At 53.5% G+C, this 20,164-nt stretch overlaps 2 protein-coding genes across 4 annotated transcripts in view; both read right to left on the reverse strand.

Moving 5' to 3' along the window:
• Positions 1-1,515: 1,515 nt before the first annotated feature.
• On the reverse strand, positions 1,516-6,829 carry CUNH10orf82 (chromosome unknown C10orf82 homolog). Its single transcript, XM_053668590.1, has 5 exons — positions 6,769-6,829; positions 4,319-4,537; positions 2,507-2,693; positions 1,949-2,049; positions 1,516-1,827 (listed from the first exon to the last, which is right to left on the reverse strand). The coding sequence occupies exons 1-5, from the start codon at positions 6,821-6,823 to the stop codon at positions 1,688-1,690; spliced, it is 702 nt and encodes a 233-aa protein (XP_053524565.1). The 5' UTR covers positions 6,824-6,829; the 3' UTR covers positions 1,516-1,687.
• A 2,803-nt stretch (positions 6,830-9,632) lies between these two features.
• HSPA12A (heat shock protein family A (Hsp70) member 12A) overlaps positions 9,633-20,164 on the reverse strand; it is a 136,090-nt gene continuing 125,558 nt past the window's right edge. For 2 of the 3 annotated variants that reach the window (XM_053668529.1, XM_037132872.2), the window contains 5 exons: positions 18,142-18,228; positions 17,473-17,577; positions 16,532-16,790; positions 14,681-14,784; positions 11,225-13,815 (listed from right to left, as the gene is read on the reverse strand). In XM_053668529.1, the coding sequence (XP_053524504.1) occupies positions 13,178-13,815; positions 14,681-14,784; positions 16,532-16,790; positions 17,473-17,577; positions 18,142-18,228 (1,193 nt within the window). In that variant the 3' untranslated portion in view covers positions 11,225-13,177. Of the gene's footprint in view, positions 13,816-14,680; positions 14,785-16,531; positions 16,791-17,472; positions 17,578-18,141; positions 18,229-20,164 lie in introns of all 3 variants that reach the window. The other variant, XM_053668528.1, reaches the window with a different exon arrangement.

Here is a 20,164-nt window from a genome sequence, read left to right on the forward strand (position 1 = left end):
CATGTTAGCAAGGGAGTGGCTCTAATAACTGCAGTAATGACAAAGTCGTGATCCCCAGTGACATGGTTTCCAGCTGTCTGTAACAAATGTCATAAGATGCGAAAAGAACTGTGATTTCTATTGGGCTAAGGCAGCGATTTTCAACCTTTCTCATCTCGTGGCACACACAACTAATTACTAACATTCTGTGGCACACCAACAAAATCATATTTTTTTTGCCAATATGACAAAAAAATAGGTATAAATTTGATTCATTTACACTGGATGGCTATTATTGTATTGGCTGTTGTTGTTATTTTATCTTGTTTTTTACTTGACAATCTAAGGGAAGAGAGGTCAGTACCCCTGACAATAGTCAGGTGTTACATGTTTTAAAAACTCTTGTTTCCACATCAGGTGGAAAACTGCTAAGGTCTCAGTCTTAGCCCTTAATTCGGCTAAGGTCTCAGGTAAGGCTACAGTGTCTCCTACAGTCATGAGAAAAGGCAATACTAAGATTCGCTGGAGGTTAGTGAAAACAAAGATGTAACTTTTTCTTGCTCATCTTTTTTCTCATCACAGTCAAAGCTATGACTCCTGATTTCTACCCATGGAACCCTGGGTGTCCAGGGAGCCGGGGTGAGAGTCCCTGCCTCGGCCAGAGCCCCAGGATGACGCATTTCCTCACTGCCCAGCAGCGCTCTGATTTCTTCCGAGTGTCAGCGGCCACCCAGGGAGGTCAGAGACAGTGCCTGTCAGTGGCAAGAGGAAGTTAGCCAGCAGTGTGGGTTGAATTGTGTCCTCCCAAAAAGGTATGATGTTGTCCTAACCCCTGGTACCTCCGAATGTGGCTCATTTGGAAACGGGGTCGTTGTGGGGGGAGTTGGCTAAGTTTAGATGAGGTCATACTGGAGAAGGGGGGACCCTAATCCAATGTGACCAGTGTCCTTTTAAGAAGACAGCCACGCAAAGACACGGAGACACAGCGGGAGCCATGTGAGGACAAAGACAGGCTGCAGCTGTGCACCGAGGATTTGCCGGCAAAGCCCCAGGAGCTGGGAAGACGCGAGGAAAGATCACCCCCTAAGGTTGTAGAGGGAGCACGGCCATGCTGACTCCTTGAGTTTGGGGGCTTTCAGAAATGTGTGCTGTCTTAGGCCACCCAGTTTGTGGTACTCGTTACAGCAGCCCCAGGAAAGTACAGCGGCTGGTGCCTGCTCGTGGCTCTCTCCTGGGGACTGGGATTCTGAAAAACCAGGGTTGGGGTAGGCTCCGCATCTGTGAGGTGTGGGGGCTACGGGGTCTGGGCCCAAGACGGCTGATGGGGACGGCCAGGTGAGAGGGCTGGGCGAGGCTTCCCTCGCAGCCTGGTCCAGGTGCACGACGTTACCTCAGGGTTAGCAAGAGGTGGGCCCCACCCTGGCTCTTCTCCAGGTTAACATACTCTGGGCAAAAAACACCCCACAGAAGCCCTGAGCAAGCTGAGAAGTATCCTCTTTATTCCTACAGGACAATAAAAGGTCTTTTTCATTCATGGCATGCTATTGCTAACCAGCTAGCGTGCTGGTGTCTGTAAAAAAAAAAAATTCTTAAGTTAGGAAATGTCCCAAAGTGCCTCTTGGGGCATGGGTGAGGGGCTGGTGCTCTCGTAAGAATGGCAAGTTTGGGAGCGCCCCCTAGAGGTCAGCCCCTTAGGAGGCTCTCCGCATTAGCCTTCTGCATCCTTGGCGGAGGACAGTGGCTCCAGATAAACCTTTGCGCTGCTGCGTGGTGTCTGGACACTGCCAGACGGCGCTGGGGGTCTGGGGTCCTCTCTCAGGGGTTTTGCAAGGACGGGACAGCTTCCATCTGGAAGAGAAACCATCTCCGTAAGCTGCAGTCAGGTGGTCTGGCGAGGCAGGGAGGCCAGTGCAAACACTTTCTCCCCTCTACAAAAATACTGGGAAGGGAGGAGAGGGTCCTGCCTTACCTGGAACAGAAAAGTCCGGGTATTTTGGCAGCAACCCTTCACGGTGCAAAACTCTTGAAGGAGGAGCAGGAGGAGGTTGCGTGGACCTAACTCCATATATTCTAACATAAGGACATAAGTCATAGAGTTACTCCTTGTATTAATAATTTAAAAAAAGAACAAATATAATCTACGCAGGTCCTGGGTGAGCATGGTATGTTTAGTTCTAATCCCTGCCACTTATCCTAAAGGTGAGGATTATCATCTCCATTTTACAGAAGGGAAAGCCGAGGCTGTACGAGCTGCCCTGTGCAGCACCCTTAGGGCCTCAGGTTGCTCCAAGGATGGTGGCCCTGGTGGTTTTCCTGCCAACAAAGGCCACAAGCAGGCCCCGGGAGAATCCTGGGCAAGATGGGGAACACAGGGGGCTGCCTGCTAGTCAGGCCCTGCAATGACAAGCGAGGGCCCAGGTGAAGCAAACCAGACACAGCCCTAGTGCTGGGGCAGCTGGGAACCCCCGGGCCAGACCCGCTCCTTCTCCTTGCACCTGCGGTTGTATGTACCCCCAGCCACACTCACTCCTCGTATGGTTTCAGAGGTGCCCTCTTGGCCTGCTCCAGGATGTCCAGGAAGTCCTTGTAGCAGTTTCTGGCCATGACGGTGTACCGTGTGGCGCAGCCTAACTCAGTGACCCTGGCTCTTGGCAGGTAGCCCGCCCAGCCGGGGATCGGGGGCTCCTGGAGAGGTTTCTTCATGACTTTGCATTCTGTAAAGAGACACCGAGCTGCCTGAGGGCTTTGAGCACCACGGGCAGTGCTCCCCAGTTGGCTGGCACCCCAACAGTTAGCCCGGGGGAAGCCCTGTGCCTGCAGATGTCCTGACCGTGGCTGCCACCAGCCGGATGACTCTCCGTGGCAGGTGCTGCGGCAGAGGCTGTCCATATAGCCTCTTATTTCATTCTCTTACAAACTGTTAGAAGTTGGTGCTATTATTACCTCCATTTTGGAGAGGAGGAGGCTGAGACTTTAAAGAGGCGAAGAGAGACTTGGCCAAGGTCAGACAGCAAGGAAGTGGTAGCGCCAAGACTCAAACCCATGTCCGACTGATTCCCAAGTCCTTGCCCTGAGACAGGTCCTGCCGCTTTCTCAGATGAAAAGCTTCAGGCATCGCTCTTTGATAATTTACATAAGGGAATCAAGGGAAGCATCCACCCTGACCAGCATGGCTCAGTAGGTTAGGCATCAACCCACAAAGCAAAGGGTCACTGGTTCGATTCCTAGTCAGGACACATACCTGGATTGTGGGTTTGGTCCCTAAACAGGATACGTGTGAGAGGCAACTGATTGATGTTTTTCTCTCACATAAATGTCTCTTTCCCTCTCTGTCTCTCCCCCTTCCCTGTCTCTATGAAAACAAACAAACAAACAAACAAACAAAACGAGAGAGAGAGAGAAGCATCCGGATGAGGAGGAAGCCCTGGGAGGCCGTCTGCAGGCCATGAATGACTCTGTCCAGCCAGCTGACCTTGGGCGATGTCACATTTATGAGGTGAAAGATGACTGCCCCCCTGCCTCCTCCAGTTGCTGTAAAAATCACATTGGGCCACCGAGTCCCGTAACCTCAGAGCTGGAAGGCTGCCTAGGGAGCATCCTTCCCCGCCCCGGGTGAAGGAACTGGAGCCCAGAGAGGGGAAGCAACCTGTCCTGGGTCACACAGCAAGTACTTGCTGAGCTGGGCTCGATCCCAAAGTCTTAGGCAAATATTCTTTGCCGTGTCTTGGAAAATTTTAAACCATAAGAAATGTGTTCTTGAAAGTCCCCAAACAATTATAGCAATAACAATAAAGTCAATCGGTCCATTACTCTTCCTATAAGCCTTTAGACCTGAAAACAGTCCAGAGCATATCACTGTTGTGATTTTAACATTATATGATTAGATTGTCAGTTGTTTTTGTGGTTGTTACTCAGTGTAAAACCTGGTCACGCCCAGCTAGTACCTGGAGGAGCTGGGTTCAAACCTAGGTATGACCTCAGACAGGTCCCTTCCCACTCTCTGTCTCTAAAATGGGAATGACAGGGGCAACCTCACGGGGCTGTTGTGAGCCATTGACGAAATGATGGTGGCCGGCCCAGAAGAAGCAGAGACAGCCTGTCTGAACTCATGGTGACTTCCCCGGGGGCTGTCAGTTCCCAGTACCCTGTCCCCTGACATGGGTCCCTCGCCCCCTGGAAACATTTCCCATTTTAAGACATTGGGCCTTTCCATTTTCACTGCCCCAGGGGATTTGGAACAGTGCTGCATTCTGAGCTCTCTGTGGCAGCTCCAGGGGGGCCTGCCGGGCCCTGCACCTGGGCCCTGGGGTGAAGGGGGCTGCTTTCCGGGAGCTGGTACCCAGACTGAGGGGGTGATGCTGCCGATAGTACTGGTGCAGTGCCCGCAGGACTGTCTCCTCTGAGCAGATGGGCTTCAGCCTCGGGGCAGTGGCCACGGAGCAGCGTAATTCCTCCAGCTGGTCTTTGTAGCGCTGCGTCTTCTCCTGGAAGGCTTGCAGACACTGGCCCATGCGGTCCTCAGCGGAGGTTCCCTCGCAGCTCAGGTACGGGATGAAGCCTGCGAGAGGCGACAGAATCACCGCCCTCAGCAAGGACGGGGAATCTGCCTAAATGCCCCCGAATCTCAGCCCATAACCTGGCAGTTCTCTGGCCACCAACACTGCATTTTTCCAAAGGCCATTCATGCAGGCAGGGCTGTTGTTTCGGCTGTGGCTGGGCCCTGCCAAGGCCGCAGAAAGAAACAACCTTGGAGCCGGGGAGGGAAGGCCGGTTTCAACAAAGGCGATGACAGTAATATTCTTTGATAGCAAAGCCCCTGATGTCAGCCTGAACAGTAAATGGGGAAAGCATGTAATGGGCCAAAATGATAGACTGAGGAGTAATTGAAATTATTCGTCTTTTTTAGAGAGAAAGCTTATTTTCCTTGACACTTCCCAAAGGCAATTTGGGATCTTTCTTGTCGGACCATCGGGAAATTGCGGGCTTATTAAAAGCAGAGACCTATTACACAAAAAGGTAAATTCATTATCTGCAAGACCCACCCCTAGAACAATTTTTCACCATTTCCCAACAAAATAACAGATAATCATTACAATTAGTGGGGCTAAAGCACAACTATTTACTTAAACTGGATGCTGAAATCCTAAGTGCTATAATATCGTCACAATGAAACCACGTGTAAAAGAAAGGACAAATGAGGAAAAACTGGTTAAGAACTTGCTTTTAAACTGCAAGAATAAATACATTAACTCTCATGACAGAAGCCCAACAGTTTTGCCTTTGTCCCCAGGTCAGAGGCACCTGGCTTCAGACGTGAAAGCAGCCCCCAACCACCCCCCCACCCCCCAGCTCCCTGCACCTTGCAGGAAGGCACCTCTGAGAAGAACCTCTGAGATGTGATCTTGAAGTTCTCCACCCACCACCCTGTCTCCCCAGAGCCTTGGGCAATTAAAACACACCCCGATGTCATGGGGGAGATGGCAGACAGCCGGGGGCCTTGCTGCTGTGGCTTTTCCTCCACCAGGGCCTACTTTATAAAATCACACAGATGTCCACACCCAGGAATACAAGCTGCCTTTAAGGAGTCTTGCTAAGGGCTGAGACATTTTCAATAGGTTGGGTACGCTGGCTCCTGTAATCCTCACCACAGTCTTATATAAAAGTCCATCACTACCCCACGCAGTTGCTGGAACCGTGTATCCCTCAAATACATTTGTGCAAGTTCTCACCCCTGGTACCCATGAATGTGGCCTGATCTGGAAATAGGGTTTCTGCTGATGCCATTAAGGATCTGGTGAGCCCTAAATCCAATGCCTGGTGTCCTTATAAAAGGAAAAGACAGAGATTGGAGACACAGATGACACAGGGGAAAGGCCATAGGCAGAGCCCTGTGGCAGAGATGGGGGCGGAGACTGCAGGGACGCTCCCACAAGGCGAGGAGTGCTGGGCCACCTGAGGCTGGGAGAGGCGAGGCCCTCCCCGGAGCCCCCAGAGGGAGCCTGGCCCTGCCCACACCTTGAGGTCAGACTTCCAGCCTCCAGAGCCATGCGATGACGGACACGCCCACTTTATAGAAATGTTCACTTCCCACAGGGAGGTAAGTAACTTCAGAAGGTGCCCAGTCTGAAACAGGAACCTCAGTGTGTTAGAACCCGGAGCCTGCTCTCTCAATCCACCAGCAGGACCAGGGGAGCCTGGGCCACCTTGGAATGTGGCCCCTGCACCTCCCCTCCTCCGAAGCCCTGCATGTGAGGGCCAATCGGGGTCACTGGGTTTGTCACGGAGGTGTCTCAATGAGTTCTTGGTAGCCCAGAAGCCTTCAGGTAGAGGAGCAAATGTTCTGGGTGCCAAGGACTTGAGCATTAGTTGGAACTTTCAGTAAAACTGGGAGTGCCCTGGGCGAACCAGGGCAGACTCCCCACTAGGGGACACAAGGAATGGGACCACAAGCACAGGTATGCTGTAAAACTTGAGAAAGCCCCACTTGGGAAGAAGGACAGGCCTTAGCTCTGCCCATAGTGCTGTGTCTGTCCTGGCCCAAATGCATTCAACCGACATTCGCTCAGCGCTTTCTGCATACCCAGTGGTGCCTGGGGGACTTGGCCTGAGTTATATCTCTCCATCAGCCATCTTCAGCAATGGGGCGCACTTAACAAGTATCTTAAAAGCTGAAGCGCCTGTACCGCCCAGTCAGCCAGACAGACACAGGCAGTAGGCCAGAGCAGGGACAATAACCGGGACTATGGCTCTCGGGGCAGGCCCATCTCTGCAGGGCACAGTGCCACTCACCACTGTAGCCTGGTGTGATTGGCGGCTGTCTCATGAAGGGCTTGGAAGACTCCATGATTTTGCTCTCTGCTAACAAAGGGAAGAAGGGATGAGTTTCGCATCATATGTCCCTGTTTTAAGAACTCACTTCAAGTGAGCTAGAGCCCTTGGGAGTCAAGTGACCTTGCCAGGGGGCTGGGACGGAGGGGCAGTTTCACCACCTCACACAAACCAGGAGAGGTTGCTGGTTTCCGTCACAACTCCCAGGGGCCTTCACCTTGAATGTGAACTCAGATATCAGGTGTGCAGATCAATCACCACCCCCCCAAGGTCCCTGCTGCCCTGGGGGGGCTCCTCACACCCCACCTTCTTGGCCAACCTCCCATCGGTCCTCCATCGGACATCGTGAACTGTATACACACTCTGGCCACCAACTGTGACCAAGGTTAGGAATCAAAAGATGAGCAAGACCCAGGAGCCCCCAGGTGAGACTTCAGAACTTTGGGGGAGGGGAAAGTTGAGGCACCCTCACCCCAGAACCTCTTTCATCCGGGGGGAGTCAGGCTTCAGTGGCGGCTTTTGCTGCCCACCGCCACCCCTCCCGGGACACCTGGCAGGGTCTGGAGATATCTGGGGTTGTTGAGACTTGGGGATAGGGTGCTACTGGGACCCAGTGAACAGAGGCCAAGGATGTCACTCAGGATCCTGCAAAGCACAGGGCAACCCCTCCTCAAGGAATAAAAGTGAGTTCTGGCTAAAGGGATCAGAAATCCTGACAGGCTGGCACGGAGTCCAAGGTGGGAGAGCAGTGGCGGGGGAAGGGGAGGGGGGTGCTGTAACATCAGCTGCGTGGAAGCTCTTTCCAGAGCCAGACCCCTCCCCTCTCCGGGGAAGGCTGGTGGTCCCCTCCCCAGATGGGCCAGGAGCAGCATCTCAGGGTGCCGGTGGGCCCAGCCAGCTCATCTCCTAAAAGTGATGTTCTCCCACCAGATCAGGGGCCTCCGGGGTGAGGGGAGGGCCACTAGACAATGCCGGGAATTTTTTAAGCAGTTCAGACATTTATAGACTGCTTGCTAGGGGACATGCTGCCTGCTGGGCTGCATTCTTGTTAAATCCTCAGGGACACCCTCAGGGTTAGTTCCTATTTGGGTCCCCATTTATTGAGGAAAAAATACACAGAGGTTAAGTAACTTGTTTGTGGGTTGTCATGTCCAAGGAGGTGTGAACGGACTACCTCCCAACTCTGAGCGGCAGGACTTAAATTGCCCAACCGTGAGCCGCTGGGGAAGGGGGCATCACGCAGCAGCGTGGTGGTGGCGGCGGGCTGGGCAGCAGCGGACCCGCCGGGAGCCTGCCTGGAGGAGGTGGAAGGGAGGAGGTTGGATAGGAGACTTACTAGGTAGGGAACTAGGTGCCAGGCAATGAGTTCTGGAAGCGCAGGTACCGGCGCCCCTTCTTTTCCCCACCCCCACCCCTTCCTGAGTCGCTCACCTGCGCTGGCCAGAATTTCCGCCCAGCCACGCCTCCTGCCCAGCCGAACTCCGCCCCGCCCCCTCCGGCCCCGCCTTTGTGAGCTCACCACCAGCCCCGCCCACACCCGGGGAAGGGGGAGGGGAAAGGGCTGCGTAGGGCTCCCCAGCTTGCACCTTCCCTTTTCCTCACCCGCCAGCAGCCCCACTCAGGGGCAGGGGAGCAGGGGAGCCGGAGCGGATGGGCGGAGGAGGGGGGCGGGGGCGGGGCAGGGAGGCGTGCCTCGCTCAGGAGTAGTGCCACAAATACCTGGTCTCCCGAGCCGATCTGGGCCGGGGCCCTCTGGGTCCTGGAATTTGGGGTAGGGCGCGAAGGGACCTAGGTCAGACCACCTTTTAGTGATGTGAACACGGGCGCTGCCTGGGTTGGAGCCGGAGGTCCGGTGGGAGGAAGAGGGTCGGCAGGCACAGACCTCCCTCCCTCCCTCGTGCCCAGTCGAGGCCCAAACTCGGCGCCCTGTGAGAGTCTAGCCAGTGCAGGAAGCAACTGAAAGGAGGCCTTGTCCTTGGCGGCTTTCAGATGCAGGTGCTCCCCGTGGGCTTCTTCCACCAGCCCCCTGCCTTGCAGCTATTAGGAAAGATGGATTTCCAGCCGGCCAGGCAGGTACCAGGGCAGTAAGAGGCAATGCACCTAAATGAAGGGATGACTGGGGACTGCGGCTGTAGTCCTTTCAAACCATCCCCATCTTATGGGCACCAAGGCGGGATGGGGGCCAGGCCCTCAGCTCTTCGAAGAGCTGTATGACTCTGGCACTGTGTGACTCAAGAGGGCACGCAGGGAGGCGTGGCCTGCACAGAGCTGGGGTCCCAGCCCCTTCCCTGTACAGAGAAGGAAGTGGAGGCCAGACTGCTTGGTGACACTGTTTTCTAACACTCATTTGTTTGTTTATGCGCCTCCCAGCCTTCCCTACGTCACACTATCCAGAAGTTTCCAGAGCCAACTCTGCAGGGAGACCCAGACATAGAGCCTGGAATAAACCCAAGACTCTAGATGCAGCAGCCAGGTTGGTATGCCTGCTAGGATGTCAGAGGGCAAGGCACCAACCCTGACCTTGTGCCTTTTAAAAAAAATTTTAATTTCAACAACCTTCAATGGGCTCAGTGGCATTGTCAGTGGCCAGCCTGGCTTACCTGCTCTTCCTCTGGTTAGACCACCTTGATCCAGCTTGGAGGGGTGGGAGCCTGCCTTCCCAGCGAACAAAGCGGCCAGTCTGCTTGCAGTGAAAGTGGACAGAGCTTCGCAACACCTGAAAAATCTATCTCCCCGAGATGGGAGGCAGGAGGAGGTCAGTAACGATGAACCTAAAATTCCATTTACACGTTCAGAGCAGACAAAAAAAAGAAGTCTGGGCCACATGAGATCCAGTTTTGTTTTATTAGACATCTGTGAAGACAGAGTTTGCACACATGACCTTGTCGAGTCATGAATTGCTGCAAGGTTCTGTAACGTTTGAACAAGACCCCATTTAGAATATAGTTCCTTATTCCAAGCAGATGAGAGGTGTAACATAAAGGCCAACAACTTTTTATAGTAGTCATCCAGTTAGGCCATTTCCCAGCATAAATATGCAGCTTAATCACAGCTATTTCGTCTCTACGTGAAGTTCGATCGTCGACTAATAATGCATTTTGACTCCTGTTTATATTGGTGCATGCGATTCTTTGCCACCCTGGTGATTAACCAGACCTGGACTCTAAAAGCTAAACTTGATCTAAATATCATTCTAAGGATAGGGCAGGCTCTGTAATCTGGATGCCTCTTAGACATCACTTTGCAAAAACGCTTGTATGTCTCCTCCCCTTATCTGTTTGTAACTTGCCTGTCATTCAGCGTTTATTAATACCTGCTGTGTACAGAAAGGGCAGTTACAAAGGAAATCCTTTGACAGTCCTGCCTCTAAAAGGTGAACATCAGATAATAAGCCGGGGACAACTGATAACGTGTCAAGACAACAGATAACGTGTCAAGACGACAGGCCTTTTAGAAATTTTCCAGGATCAGAAAATGTGTCCAAGGGTACTCATCCAGTGCTCTTACTCTACTGTACTTCCGTGGGGGAGGGGAGGAGGCATGGATCTGAGGAGTCCCTTTAAGGAGCCCCACTACTGGGGCTACATCTTTGGGACCAGAAGAAAGTCCAGTAGAAGTACCACTGCCCCTCCCCCCTCTATCTGCCAACTCTACACTTCAATCAGCTCATTTTCAGAGAAATAAATAGTAGACAAAGAGACATCCTTAATGCAAGGTGGGAAAGGCCTACCATTAGCAAAAAAAAGAGGGACTTGACTCTTTTACCTTACATTTAATGTAGTGGAGAAGCTGGGTCTGCGCCCCAGTCAGTCCCTCCCTCTGTCCCTGGTGCACCGGAAGCCTCACAGGCGGCGGACCACACTTTGCCCTCAGAGCCCCTGCCCTCCCCCGCAAGAGGTGTGAGGAGTTTTCCGAGGTTTTTCTGCACACAGCCACTTTGCTTACAGAACCAGAATGTTCAGCTCTCCAAGACTGGACAGGAGAATCGATACATTATTATGTTCCTTTAAACACGAACTGTGACCCTGTGGGAAGGATGTGTGTGTAGGAAGGTCTGACGAAGCTGTTGACCAGGTGGCCTGTCTGTTCGGCACCCGTCGGCCGCTCGGTCTTGCGCACAATGTCCACAGCTTAGCATTGGTACGGATCGAGAAGTAGTAAGCCTACTTGAGAAATGAAGCCATGGAAAATTAAAGGCAGCAACAAAATTCAGCATGTCCCTTTTTTTTAAACCAGAAAAGCACATTATAGAAATAAAGAATCTGTACAATCTTCTAATACTGTATGTACATAAAATTATATTACTTATAACTAAATAGAAAAGTCTTATTTGCAGAGTATGGCTGGCAACACCAGAGACCCATAGCACGTGGCTTGTGGAGCAGAGCAGGCGGCAAGCAAGCCCAGGCGAGCGCACCTGTGTGCCCGGACGAGAGGCCCGGTGATGGCTGTGTGACGAGCATCCCCAAGTTCTGTGGTTGGCTGTGTTTCACATTCTAGTAGGGACTTCTGCAGCAGGCGAGGTGACAAAGGAGACACGTTAAAATGACATTAGAAATGCTATGGCAAATCTGTAGACGGGCGGTGAGGCTGGGCTTGTGAGCCCTACGTGCACTCGGAGCCAGTGTGCTCGCCCTTCCTTCACTCACTGAGCGTGGCCCCAGGATTCAAAACCCAAGTGAACTCCAGCAGGTGGAAGGACAGCTCTGAACGGATCACGTGGGCTGTGAGTCAGCTGTTTGGTTCTCGATCCCCACTCGGCTCCTGGATGGTGGAGAGGAAGACTGTCTTTGGGGGTGGGGCACGCAGCCCCACCCGTCGGTCCCTTTCTTGGGGCACCTTTCTTCCCATCTTCTCACCTTCCTGGGAGGGTTAGAAGCACCATTCCCAAGCCAGCTGGGACCCCAGCCCCATTCACGAGAGGACAAGTGCGGAATCATTGCTCCTTGTGTAAACTGGGAAGGTGGGAGGCCGCAGACTCTGGCCTGTGCCTTGGCTCCCCACACAGCCCTAACGGAGGGGTTCTCAAATGTCAGCCAGACCGGTCTCCTGCAGCGTCAACTGAACCCTGAGGACCCTGGTCCCCTTCTCCAAGACGTGACTTCCGACTGTAAAAGGGGTTGGATCCAGGAACACGACCGTCTGTCTGCTCTCATTTAAGTGCAGCCGGTAGAGAACAGAACATTGTAACAGTCTCAGGGGTACAATGCAGAGACCTGACACTTCCAGGAACCTGCTTTAACCGACACCCTCCAGTGGGTAACCCACGTATCTGCTTTGGAAAAAAAAAAAACCTGGCTAAATTCATGAAGTACAGATCTAGGAATTCCTTCGGGACAGAATTTAAAAACTACCAATTTCAATGCAACATTTCATGGAACAGATTGATTGCCCGCATGCTGACGATGCATTTCATTGAAAATGTGGGAACAAATGGCCAACACTTTCAGGGGGCTGAGGGTAAAATGTGCAATTTAAAATGTGCACATTTTCCAGGGTGAGGGGTTGTTCTTAATTCCTGGGCTTGGTGATGAGAACAAGTCAAAATGCACTTCATTTTCTTCTTCTAAAAAAAAAAAAATCCCACCGAGATGAACTAGAATTACTTATGAATTCAGAAATCAGAATTTGGCGGTCTGATGCCTAAAATCTCCCAGCACGTGATTCGGGGCAGCAGTGGCTCTTTGGCGTCCATTTCCACTGACGCGAGTCCTCGCCAGCTGGAAAGTTGGGGTCCAGGCCCTTCCCCTCGCACACATCCCAGTGGATGAGCCAGGGCTGCAGTTATTCTTCATGGGACCCATTTGGAATTTAAATTATGAGAACTTAAAATAGTGCCCAGTGTAGGCAGTCCTCTCCCACCAGCTAAAGATGCTCCAACTTTCCACTGAATCTCCACTTCTAATCAAGTGATGAGGAAAAGCAATGAACTGCAGCTGGGTGGCATTTTATATTGACTGCCATCCAAAAAAAAAAAAAGTAAAAAGCAAAGTCTCCAAAAGATGAAGAATCTCCTCCTGGCTCAAGGCTCTCATTGCGGATACAGAAGGACGGCAGCAGAGTCCCCCAAATTCTACCTAACGAGGAGCAAAGCCTCCGTCACTGGGCAGAGACGCACAGGCTCCCTCACTGCTCTTTTGGGGTCCTTGCATTTCCTGTTCCCAAACCTCAATCTTAACTTCCCGACAGCTTCTCTGACTCCAGTGTGCCCTCAAAACTCCCTAATAATTTCTAGCCCTGGTCTCATCTTCCCTGCTGAAATTCAGGGGGGGCAGTGTCAGGGGTCAAGGGCAGGGACAGAACAGTCAGGGCTGAGGTCAGCAGATGCAGGTGAGCTGAGTCCAAGGGGGCGGGCGACGGGGAGGGCCTGTCAGTAATTTAAGAAGTCTATCCCAACCTTGACACTCTTTGAGGTGGCTATATCGACGGCTGTGGCCTTGATCTCGGTGTCCCCAAACTGCATGAGAGTCTGGATCTCCCTCCGGGCAGGCACGGCGGTGCCACTGGTGCCCGTGAGATCCAGGCGGAGTGTGCCGCACTTCTTCACCCCGGGGTCGGTGATGAAGCTCACGTTGTCTCGCTCCGAGCTGTAGATGTTGATGACGATGACAAGCTGCGAGGGCTTGGCGGGGGTGTAGCTGCGCTTGACTAGCTCGCCCAGGGCCACGGACTGGTCGGCAGAGATGAACTTGTCGAAGACGTCGGTGCACCAGCGGGTGCCGTCCTTCACCAGCAGCTTCTCGGGTGGGTGCTTGCCCTCCACGTAGCGGTTCAGCACTCCCACCCCGTAGGTGAGTGGGGACCTGCGCACCTTGATGACGGCGGGGTCCAGGCCGAAAAGGACGGCGCCCTTGAGGATGGTGAGGCCCACGTCCTGGGGGATGATGATGCGGCACTTGTCCCCAAAGGCGGCCTGGACCGCCTGCTGCAGGAGGGGGGCCTCAGCGAAGCCACCCACCAGGAAGAGGAACTTGACTGTGGACACCTCAGGCTTCTGAAACAGATCCCCTGAAAGGCAAGAGGGCAGGATGACATCCTGTCACCAAAGCCAGCAGCCAAGGGGGACTGGGTGGCCTGAGAATGTGGGGAGTGGACACAACCATGTGGGCCAGCTGGAGGGCAGGCTTAGTTCGACCAGAATTCTTGTGGAGCTGGTCTTTCAGAGAAAGGCGGTTTGCACACCAACTGCTCAGGAATAAAGAGCGCAGCTGCTGCTAAGCAGCAACCCATTTTCACAGTAGACAGTGATCATGTTAAGTAGCCATGTTATACATACAGGGAACTCCTAATACTCACAAGCCTGCGGTTCTGTTAAGTAAGTCAGGCCCTTTGGTTTTCACAGAAATCCCAACCCACCCCTGGGGCTTGTGATTTGGAAGGTGGGGGGAGGAAGTGGGAGGGGGCCTGGATACCGGATACTAAAAAAGGTCCCCGGTGAATCTCCTGTGTGCCCCTGGACAGGGCCACTGACAGCAGACAGCGGCATAGCCAGACTCAGTCTCCCCTCCTGCGGGGACCTGTCTTTGGTTCACACACAGCTCCTTCTCCCCTGCAAGGGGGGGCTCCTGATTTTTCCCCATCGGGCAGAGACTGTACATTGCCTAGGGCCTGTGGTGGAGGGGAACACTGCTGCGGAGCTCACAGCTCTCCGACTGCTGGGCCACAGGGGAACCCCAGTGAGGGCAGGCTCTCCGCTGCTTTCAGTCCCTAGAAAGCAGGGATCTGGAGCCTGTGCCCAGCATCTGCCCATGGACGTGCTCCCGGCCCCGGCCATCCGCCAACCTGACTTCACATGCATGGTCGGAGATGCTGGAAAAGTCAGTCCCCATTCTCGGCTCTGCCCCTGAGTGGCCGAGCCCTGGCCGAGACTTACGGAGGTGCTCGATGATGCTGTCGATGGTTGGCTTGAAAAGGGCGTTCATGGCATCTGGACTCATCCTCAGCATGCCCTGCGAGGACCACTTCACAAAATCCACACTGTGGGCCACGGCACAGAGAGAAACAGGTGGTGAGGGTACAAACTGTGCCCAGAGACGCAGACAGGCAGACGCATGGGCCCTGGCAGGAGAGCTGCCGTATCCGAGGGCAGAAACGCTCTAAACTGCCAGGACCTCAGCCCTTAGAATAAGCTCCAACGCTAAGATGCAGCCTTTTCTGTTCCTCTTTGCCTTCCACTGTGGCCGACCTTCCCCTGGGACAGTGGAGGCCAGCGTCTAGTGCAGAGCACAAAGAGATGAAGGGACCTCTTTCAATGACCATGTCTTGATTTCATGAGAGTTGATGTGAGTCCATCAAAGTCTCCAGTGATGTGTGCACCTGCTCCTACCCAAGGCGACCGTGTGCTCGGGTGCGCCCTGCAGGCACCTGCCCATGAGTGAGAAGCCTGACCCTACGGGCGTCCTTGACCGTCTCTGTCAAAGGAGCAGCACATCCAAAGCAGCAGCGTGGGGCTGAAAGAGCACTGGACAGGGAGCCAAGGCAGCTGGGCTCCAGTCTGCCCCCACCACTTAGCTGCTGCAGGGCAAGGATTTGCTCTGAGCCTTGGCTTTTCATCTGCAAACCAAGGATAATGCCACCTGCCTTGCCTCCCCCTCACAGGTGGTTGTGGAGATCAAGGTGAATGCTCCATCTGTGAAAACATTTTGGAATCTCTAGTACTAAAGGAAAGCTGGGGCTGTTGGGTGCAGGGTATACCCCACCTATGCTCAAGTTTAAAGGGACCAAACAAATGGCATCTCTGTCCCTGAGGCAAAGCACATGCCAGCTGCCTCTCCACATCACATTTTAGATGCTGCCATGCGTCACAGACTAGGAATCCTTTCCGAGGTCGAGGCCAAAGGACAATGTGGTAGGGTGTGGTGTGATCCAGTGGCTGGCTGCGGCCAGTCTTCCCAGGGAGGGCAGGCCCCAGCACCAGGCAGGCGGGACCTTGGAGTCAGCCAGCAGCAGGTGCCTTCTGCAGGGGACCTGGGGCAGAGGGAACGTTAGCCTACTAAGGTCAGGCTAGGACCCTGCTCCGAGGGCACGAAGACCTGGAGTCGAATCTGCTTTGTTCCCCACGAATAGGAACCAGGGCTTCTCAGAGAAACAACCAATGACAGGACAGGTGGGGCGTGTACAAGCTGAGTCAGGGCATCTTCACTGACCACAAGGCGCAGATGGTCGGAGACCACAAAGGTCTTACCAATGACGCGGGAGCCAACCCGAAGAGGCTCCCATGGGCCAAGATGGGAAAACTCGAGCATCGCTAAGGGTATAACTGCACAGTTTACAATACATCAGATATGCTTAAATCCATGGATTCTTAGTGATGCTCTCCTTACGCCTCCGCCAACAATAATAAAAAAAAAGAATCCCTTTGTTGCTTTGGAGGATGCTATGAAATCAACAATTTTTTAAACAAAAATCTTATAGATGGACTGGTTTGATTCCCAGTCAGGGCACACACCTGGGTTGCAGGCCACATCCCCAGTATGGGGTGTGCTACAGGCAACCACACATTGATGTTTCACTCCCTCTCTTTCTTCCTCTCTTCCCCACCTCTCTAAAATAAATAAATAAAATCTTTAAAAAAACAACAAAAACAAACATCTTACAGGGAAAGAAAGCACCCAGCGCCGGCCTTTCCCACTCAACTACACTCCGGGGCAACCACACCAGGGCGGCAAAGCGCGTCTCCACCCCGCTCCCCGGGCACCCTGAGCCGAGGGCAAGCCCCACTCACTTGCTCTTCCTCAAGGCGTGCTCCACGCTGTGCCCGCGGAACTTCTTGTAGTAATCGATGAAGGAGAAGGGCAGGGTGATGTTCAGCGGGTTGGTTCGGTCTGGGGCGGCCGCCCTTTTGCGAGACTCAAACGCAATCATCAAGTCGACCCAGGCCGCAGGACGCTTGATTTTGAACTGCTCGATAAAATCCTCTCCAAATATTTTACACAGGAGCTTTTCGAATTCATAGTCCACTCCTAAGGATCCATAGGGTCCACCTGCGGCAGGAACAAAACGGAGCCCAGCACGTCACGGTCGGCGAGAAACCGAACCCACGCGCTGGGAGCCAGCCTGCGGGCCCGGCTCTCCCCTGGAACCTGGAGGAGCACAGACTCGGGCCCCCTGAGCAGGAACCTGCGGCAGTGATTTTACTCAGGGTCTTCTCCTGCCTGTGGAGGAATCTGTTTAAAATCAACTACTCTTTAAATAAAAGCGGCTGAAGGAACCAGGAGAACTTGGTTTTCACAAGCAGGCCTCACTCAGTCCTGGTGTCTGCTCATAACTCGTCGCCCCGCCTGGACCCAGGGACAGAGCCTGTCCTTTGCTTTGGCAGTCCGAACGAAGTCCGGGTGTCCTGGGACCTTCCTAGAAAGCGGAGCCACGACACTACACCCTAGGTGACATCCGCGTTTGGTCACACCCTCCCACAACTTTCCGAGAGAAACGTTCTCACCCAGGAGCTGAAACAGGCCCACTTGATGCCAAGAGCTAAGTTATGGCGGTGTGCGTTTTAGAGAAGATTTAACTGCACTCGGCTTCCTGATCGTAAACAAGCCGCGGGATAGCAGCCTCTCCTACCTGCTATCCTGTGTGCCAGGGGGAGCAGAGACAATGGGACACTGAGAGGAATCCGAAAGGAGTGAACTGGCCTGGGTAGAAGGCAATCAGCGCGCAGCTCACCTGTTGCTTTATACAATTCTTTCAGGTGCCCCTCTGGTAACCGTATCTGATGCACCGTCAAGTCTACGGTGCCACCGCCACTGTCCACAACCACATATTTGTCACCTGGTTAAAAAAAAAACAAAACAGCCATCCTTTACTCAGACGGCTTGTCAAGCCATCCTGAAGCAAGCTGGTGGGTGATGGCCCGTACACCCCACACTCCTCATGAGTACAGTGGGTTCGCCAAAGAGCTGCACAGAGTGTCGCCCGTGATGAAGAGAAGGCGGTGCTGTAGCCAGGGCACCGCTAGTGCAGACGACAGAGAGCCCAGGGGTGCGAATCTCTCAAACTGAGCATTCACGTCGCACGCTGCTGCACACCCGGGGTCCAAGTGGGCAGCTTCCTGCCGACTGAACAGCCCAGTCAATGACCTGCTGTTTAACAGAAGACTCTGTCCTGGAACTGGTGAGTTCCAGTGCCTACCTCTCTTCGGAAGCATCTATATGGTTTTAAAACATGCAAAATTACAGCTCCAGAAAGAGCTCTCCCCGGGTGAGTGGTGTTTAAAACCAACTGATTTTGGACATTTTCTGAAAGTGCAAAACGAACAAGTAGGAAAGCGTTTTCGCCAGCAGCGCACACACACACACAAATCCAGCACAGGCAAAGGACATTCAAGGACACTACCTTCCTCCAGCTCGGACCAGATCTCTCCTATGACATTCTCCACCAAAAAGGTCCGACTCTGCCGGTTACGCCGTACGTGTTCCTTAGCTAGTGGCCGACAGAAAGAAAACGATGCCGGGTAAGAGCATGAAAAAGCGGGCAGTCAGTCATCGGCAGTCAGGAGAGGCAACATGAGGAGGCTTAGGGACAGAACATTTAGTGCAACGGATGAGAACAGTTACAGAACGACAGCACCAGGAATTAACAAAACCAGTTCTTCCAGGCCAGTGGCTGCTGCCACGGGTCTTCATACTTTCGTCTGTACATCAGCTTTAGGTTGGGCCCTGCTGCAAAGCCCCCCTGGATGAGAGCCCCATCCTCCAGCGACATGTGGGGAGCAATGGGTTAACAAAATGGCCAATTTCCTCGCTTTGCTGTCCCAGGGACGAAGCTGCCTGCCAAGCAGGCACCTTCAGTGCACTTGGTTAAATAATGTCACATCAAGCAACTCTGATGCAAGGGAAGTGGGGCATGTATCCCTCACTTGGATCCGGAATGAACTGGACGGGAGCCACTGCCTGGAGCCGCCATGCTCGCTGGCCACAAGGTGGCGCGTTGGAAACTAGCAAAGCCCAGCACCACCTTCTCCCTGAGCACTGAGGGACACTGGCTGTGGCTGCTGGTACTTAGTGGCGGGGACGCCACCAGGCATGGGGGATTCATTTCCCACTGGCCTCCTGACAGCCCCGGGAGGCAGACAGGGCATGACTCGTGAGTCGTGTTAAGATGAGAAAGCAGGCCAGGCAGGTGAGGGACTTACTTCCCACACTGTCTTGTAGCCTGAAATTAACCCTGCGACCAAGGACCCGCCTGCCTCTGCGAGGTCACAGTTTACAGTGAAGTCTGAAAAAGCAGAGTGCACGTGCAGAAGTGGGAAAGGCGTAGGGACAGGGTACCTGGGAGGCAGCAGGGCACAGCCGAGGCGGGAATCTGGGCAACTCAGCTGCCCTTGGCCTCAGTTTCATCATCCATAAAATAGCGATAATCAGATTTGGTCTAATTTCCTCACAGGCAGAGTGGGGGCGGGCTCTCTGACTCATCCTAAGCAGCCAGTGTGACCCCTGGCTTGCAGCAGGGGACAATGAAGGTACAGCGCCAAGTCTGGGACCTGGTGCCCGACACATGCTCGCCACCACACACAACTTGGAGCAGCCAGCTAACTTCACTGATAGGGACTCTGTGCCCAACTCTGCTGCCCCTCCCCCACCTTTGTCCACACCCCTTTCATTTGTCCCTGCATTGGGGGCTGCAGACTTCGAACTGCCCTGCAAATCCGCCTGCTGCTGTTCATGCGGTAGAGGATCCTGGACCCTCCAGCCTCTCATCAAGGAGCAGTGTCTGCAAAACAACGTCTTCTCTGAGGACTATGACGGCACACACTGGGCCAGCTTCCTCGGGCCTGCGTTCATGGTGGAGAGGCCGTCCCCTGATTCAGGGCTTCTCTGCTGTTCCCAGCAGCGGCTCCAGACGAATTTCTATTGTAACGGGCACCTGGTTCCCTAAAACAATGTAAATGGCTGACAGAAGGGCCTTCATAAAAAACAGCCAAGCGAAGCTAACAAAACATGTTCTGAGCGCTCAAAAAATGACTCCATTTTTCAGGCAAATTAAGCCCATTTTATGAAAAATGTATCCCTTTACTGATGTCATTAACTCCTCCTGGAGTAAAATAAACCACCAACAGCCACCCCTGAGGCACTGGGGGCGGTGCACTGGCTGGTCCTCCACCGTGGTGTCCCCTGGGAGTCCACCACGAGCGGCCTCCAGGCAGGGGACAGCTGGGGTCTCAGGGTGCCAAGGCACCCCAAGTGCTCCTGGTCAAGTGCCCCGCCAGGCCTCCCCAGACAGCACCCGGTCCTTCTGGGAGAGAAGCCTTAACTGCAGCCCAAGGCTGGGACGGAACCCTGCCTCTCTGCCAACAATCTGAAGATTTAAAACTAGAGATGCTCTGAGCACAGGAGACAACAGCAAAGTCCACAAGGCA

This window comes from Artibeus jamaicensis, unplaced genomic scaffold, assembly GCF_021234435.1.
Source record: "Artibeus jamaicensis isolate MK-2021 breed Jamaican fruit bat unplaced genomic scaffold, CSHL_Jam_final contig_490, whole genome shotgun sequence".
Taxonomy (NCBI): domain Eukaryota; kingdom Metazoa; phylum Chordata; class Mammalia; order Chiroptera; family Phyllostomidae; genus Artibeus; species Artibeus jamaicensis.